This window comes from Fulmarus glacialis, unplaced genomic scaffold, assembly GCF_000690835.1.
Source record: "Fulmarus glacialis isolate BGI_N327 unplaced genomic scaffold, ASM69083v1 scaffold4558, whole genome shotgun sequence".
In the NCBI taxonomy this organism is placed as follows: domain Eukaryota; kingdom Metazoa; phylum Chordata; class Aves; order Procellariiformes; family Procellariidae; genus Fulmarus; species Fulmarus glacialis.
Genome location: NW_009226183.1, coordinates 77,385 through 82,953, shown reverse-complemented (window position 1 = coordinate 82,953; position 5,569 = coordinate 77,385). Strand labels below are relative to the sequence as shown.

Sequence of the window (5,569 nt, the reverse complement as noted above, 5' to 3'; positions counted from 1 at the left end):
CGGCCCCCTCCGGTATGTCGTGAGGCGGCGGTGTCGGGACAGCGAGGGAGGGGGTGCAGCCGCCTCGGGCGAAGCGCTTTACGGGTGTGCTGGGGGAAAAGAGCGAGCTCTGGAAGCTGCGTGAGCGGGAAAACCTCGTGTGTCAATAGAAAATAACTCTGTCACCGTGTTTTCCTTTGTTTAATAGAAAACAGTTAAATGGCTTTAAATTTTTATATGGTTTCAGCAGGGGGCAGTAGCTTTCCTCTTAATTAATTCTGCCTTGGGCTGTTACCTCTTAATTCATCTATGCGTTGCGAAAAGTTGCCTAGAACGGAGAACTGAGATGGCTTGGGCAATCTGAGGTGATAGCAAGTCATTGTTAAACGTTATTTAAAATAATTTTTAAAGTATTGTTATATTAGATCATCATAGCCCAGGATCTTGCAAAAATTCCTCTAGTTTCTAGTGGTAGTAAGCCGTATGAAGAAAATGAGAAGCTGGGAACAGTAATATATTTCCAAATTATTTCTGCTGGTAGCTTTAAAGAAAAAAGTATTTTTTTAAATACATCTAACATTATAAATATGGTATTTTTTAATCTTTAAATTGGACTATCCATTGGTTATTGTAATTACTAGACTTTAATATGAGAATTTGCCACCTTTTTCCTGTGAAAAGTGTCTGCACTCAATAATTACCTAGCTATAGCAGAGTGTGAGAAATGTATCCGAAATTACTATAGAGCATGCTCAGTACATGTTTTCTTACATTTGTTTTAAAATTGATCATTTTTATCTGTCAGCATAATCTCAGACTCTGTCGTGTTGTGCCAGCAAGCTGTGAGCGTGGAAGCACATGAAAGTATTTCCCTGGAAAGGAGCAGTTCTTGACCTGGTATTGCTCCTGCTGCATATCCCGTGTCGCCGTGGTACAGCTGGAAGGCAAAAACTGCCGGCAAATAAAGTCTGGAAGTGGCGGAGAACCTGTCCTGGGCATAGCTGGAAGGTCTGCAACTGCACCACCTCCGAGCGAAAGTGCCAGCGCGACTTTCAGCCCTCACTTCTTCAACCTCATTACTTTGGGTTAAGCATTTGAAATAGGAGGAGAAGGGGATTTACCTGTCGAGGGCTGTGCTCAGGGTTTCCCCTTTGATATGCCCTTTGATTCTTTTCTGCATGCGTTTGAAGTCAGAGTTCGGCGCTTGATGATGTTGGAGGATGACTGCCTGTATTTTGAATTCTCAGCGCTGCAGAAATAGCTGTCTCATGTTTTGGGGAGTGTAGACCATTATAAAAGCCGTGTTTTGGTGAACCTATGCTAGCTTGCAAACAGTTTAGCCTATCACTGGAGGACTGTGACCTCAGGGAAGAGAACAGCAGGGTTTGTGGGGACTGGACTTCCTAGCTCCTCAGGAGTCACGCAGCAAAACAGCGTTTTACAGTGCTCATCCTGGATGCCCTGTGGTGCAGGCTTTTCGTAAGGATAAGGTAGCTTTATGAGTGTGTTTCGCATAGTGCGGGCAAAGGACCTGAATTGATGATTTATTTTCCCAGATTTTTCATTACGTAGCAGATCAGGCATTGGTCTCTGATTCTGTTGTTCAGAATGTCATGTAACTGGGCTTTACTGTCCATAAAGGATCAAAATCCTTACAATCAGATTTTTTTCCCATTAGGTAGTCAAGAACTGATCAAACTTTGATATGTTTTTCCTTTAAATTGATCATCAAACCCTGAGAAATGTTATTTATATAAAATCAAATACATAAGCACTGATATATAACTTAGGTTATTTTATTCCAGTATGTATTTTTCATATTGTTCACTGAAAGTCAGGTTGGTATGTATAAAGAGAGAAGAATTGAGCTTTTTTTTTTTTTTTTTCTTCCCATAAAGCCGGGAGGTAAATACCAGGTTGGCAAACCTAAATTTTTTGCAGTTATCATCAACTTCCCTAAATGCAGTTTGAACAGTCCCGATGGTAGTTTCCTCTGCACTTGCCAAACTTCTATTCTGTTACACTTGCATATGTTTAATCCTTGTAGAGAAAAAGAAGTGAATCAACATAAAACTTCTGAGGTTCTATGTTTTTATAAGCTAGGAAAGACCATCAGTCACGTTAGGAAGTTCTTAATAAAACCCACTTGTTCATCTGCAGTTACGTGAGGTACCTTTAGTGAAGGATTGACCCGTTAGCCACGCAGTGTTTCTGGAGTAACGCAGCTTTGAGAGGGACCAGTCTGAAATTCTTCTATTTAAATAGCTATTCATATAATAATAGCTATTAACTGCTTTAATACATTTTAAGTGATGCGCTATGCATCATTGGTGAAATGGGCTCTAAATGCTTCCTTTAAAGGATCATTAAATTAAAGTCAAATCATACACAGAAATACAAGGCAGGTGGGCTCTGGCAAATCAAATTCACCTGAATTCTAGCGTGCTATGTTGGGGTTTGGATTTTTTTTTTAAAACATAAAACATTTACAAGCCCTGCGGTGATCATTTCGAAGACAAGTTAAATAGTAATTAATTGCACTGTGAAATTGAACCTTCCATCGTCCTTTCTGCGTCTTTGTGGATACTTTACAGTGCAGGGTAAATATTATTACTGCAAACATTAGAAATCGTTTGGAACTCCCACAGTAAGAGATCGTAATTACTTTGGCTTAAAGGTATCTAATATATGTTCACAGCGTCTGTAGTTTTAAAGAAATATACAGTAAAGGCAAGCGCAAGGGTAGAGGACTCAGATTCCATTTTTAAATTTAGTTTTGGAAAGATGTGTTGCTTTGAATATCTAGTCCTGACACTGTAGTAATGTCTTCAGCGTGGGCTCCACGGGGGTTTGTAAGTAGCTGTCCGTGTAGATTGGACTCCAGACCAAGATGTGTGTCTTCGGTTCGTCTTCATCTCTTGCGCTGATTGCTGTTTTAGGTTTGTGTGGCATGCCTGATGGAGCTGAGTGAATCTGTCGCATCTTTGTAGACGTTTTGTAAAAATAATGCAGATGGGATCCTTTCTTCTTTAAAACTTAAATAGATGGAAGTAGTAGTAGGATTTTGTAGTGTCTTGTTTGTTTAAATGGAAAATACTAGAAGAATTTGCAAAACTTCTTTCAAGATTTGAAGCTCGTCTGCTGCAGTAGGTTCTCTGCTGCTCCCATTAGGTGAACTGTAAAGCTGCTATGACAAAATTGATTGCAATGCTCCTTTATTAGATCACTTGATTTAATTAGCACATAGTAGAAAATAAATGATTGCTCTATAATGTTGCGTGTTGTGGGAGTAGCTGTTTCTTTGGGCAGTGTAAGAGCTCAGTCTGTCAAGATACATTTGTGTTTGCATGTCTGCAGCTCCTAAGGAAGTTGATTTTCTCCTTCCCCCCACCCCCCCACCTATTCCGTCAATTCAGAATGAGTAGCTGCTCAACCCTTAAATAAGGGATGAAATACTTGCTTGTACTTCTCTTTTTACCTGCTTTCTCAGATGATTTGCTCCAGCTTATAAAAACTAGTAGGACTTCCTTTCTTTGAAATAAATTACAAATTTTTGCAGCCTTTGAACATCGATTTGCTGAGTACTTTGTAGCCATTAGATTTTGTGCACGGTATTCCTTCCTTGAGATTTGAGTCGAAGACATTGTGCCGAGATCTCTGGGATCACAATGCTTGACGTGTGATCTTTTGCAGTGATCAGGTTTGTGTAGGGGAGATTTCCAACGTGAAAGCTATGAGGTTTCAATCCATACCATGCTCAGTATCAGCTCAGTGTTCTGCTCGTGCTTGTTTCTGGGATACAGCATTGATTCGTGGTGTACAACAGCTGGACCAGGGAGTCTTGGTTTTGTCTTCATTCTATTACAGCATGCTTTCAACTGACACTTAGACAAGATAAGAAAAAGATAATATTTGAATAATAACATTCTGAATACTACTTTTTCATTTCTTTTTCAGCAAGAAACATGCTTCAGAACTTGTGGTACAGATTTTGAAGGTCACTGACGCACTTCTGCAAATTAGTTATTGCCCAGTTCCTGTTAGTGTCATGTATATGAGAACATTAAAATGGATTTTTTTGTTTCTCCTTGTATTTTCTGTGGTAACAATGTGGTACGTAACTTTTTCTTCCAACACCGTGATTGAGCATACAAACCTCATGTATTTCTATGAATATGAACCGATCTACAAGCAACACTACCTCTTCACGCTGCGGGAGCGCTTGAAATGCAAAGACACAAATCCGTTTCTTGTCATCCTGGTGTCTTCGCGTCCGAAGGATGTGAAGTCAAGGCAGGCCATCAGGATAACATGGGGATCTCAAAACTTCTGGTGGGGACGTCGAATTCTAACCCTGTTCTTGCTAGGTCAGGACACTCAAAGAGAAGACAATGTCGCAGCACTGTCGGTAGAAGATGAAAGCATCCTCTACGGTGACATAATTCGCCAAGATTTTATGGACACTTATGACAATCTCACCTTGAAAACGATCATGGCGTTTAGGTGGGTCACTGAGTTCTGTTCAAATGCGAGATTCCTCATGAAGACTGATGCCGATGTCTTCATCAACACCGCTAACTTGGTAAAATTTCTTCTGAAGCTGAATTCCTCAGAAAATGTTTTTACTGGTTATCCTCTTATAGATAACTTTGCCTACAGAGGCTTTTACAAAAAAACATACATCTCTTATGATGAATATCCGTTCAAGTTGTATCCTCCATATTGCAGTGGTATGGGTTATATATTGGATGGAAAACTGGCTCTGAGGGTTTATGAACTGATGAGTCATATCAAACCTATTAAATTTGAGGATGTTTATGTTGGAATTTGCTTAAATATACTTAAAGTGAACATCAGTATTCCAGAAGATAAACAATTCTTTCTTTATAAAATTAATTTTGATATCTGTAAGTATAGACATTTGATTGCAGTACATGGCATTACATCAAGTGAAATAATTAGGTTTTGGCAGGATTTGTTATCGAACACTTCAGTGACTTGCCTTTGATTCTATATTAATATATAAACTTAAACCTATTTGGTGTAAAAATGTTTAAAGTCCAGGGCAACACAAAACAAAACCACAGTTATAGAGGCGACTTTGACTGAAGTAGGGCTGTGCTGCCGGGGCAAAACTGCAATGGCAGCATTTCTCTGGGACATTCTAACATTCTTAAATAAAAATATTAGGCGTTCACAAAGCGCTTTTCCATGTATCTGTCCTACGCATGCAGGATACTTTGGAATACACTGTCATGTCTTGTTCTGACACTTCTCCATGTGGTCTGCTGTAACCATGGGATTTCTACCTGAGTAGAAACGTCACGAGAAATAACGTTTATGCCAAGAAAGTAGCTTTGAAGATGCTTCCCGAATTCCCACCTGGATTTTTTAAATTGTTTTTGCAACTGCATCATCCTTTGCCACTCTCAAGTATTTGTTCTCTGCCCAGCATGAAACTAACGACGACCTCCTCCTTTCAACATATCGCCTCTGTAATCCTTCTGAGAGCGTTACACCTTCTCATTTAGACATACCACCTCCGTAATCCTTCTGAGAGTGTTACAAGCCTGTGGATCTTGCGCGGTCT

At 39.7% G+C, this 5,569-nt stretch overlaps 1 protein-coding gene across 1 annotated transcript; it reads left to right on the top strand.

Moving 5' to 3' along the window:
- Nucleotides 1-4,027: 4,027 nt before the first annotated feature.
- B3GALNT1 (beta-1,3-N-acetylgalactosaminyltransferase 1 (globoside blood group)) lies at nucleotides 4,028-4,987 on the top strand. The gene has a single exon (XM_009582716.1). The coding sequence runs from the start codon at nucleotides 4,028-4,030 to the stop codon at nucleotides 4,985-4,987; it is 960 nt and encodes a 319-aa protein (XP_009581011.1).
- The last annotated feature ends 582 nt before the right edge of the window (nucleotides 4,988-5,569 follow it).

Coding starts and splice junctions, on each gene's coding strand:
- B3GALNT1 (XM_009582716.1), top strand. CDS start 4,028: ATGTATATGAGAACATTAAAATGGATTTTTTTGTTTCTCCTTGTATTT.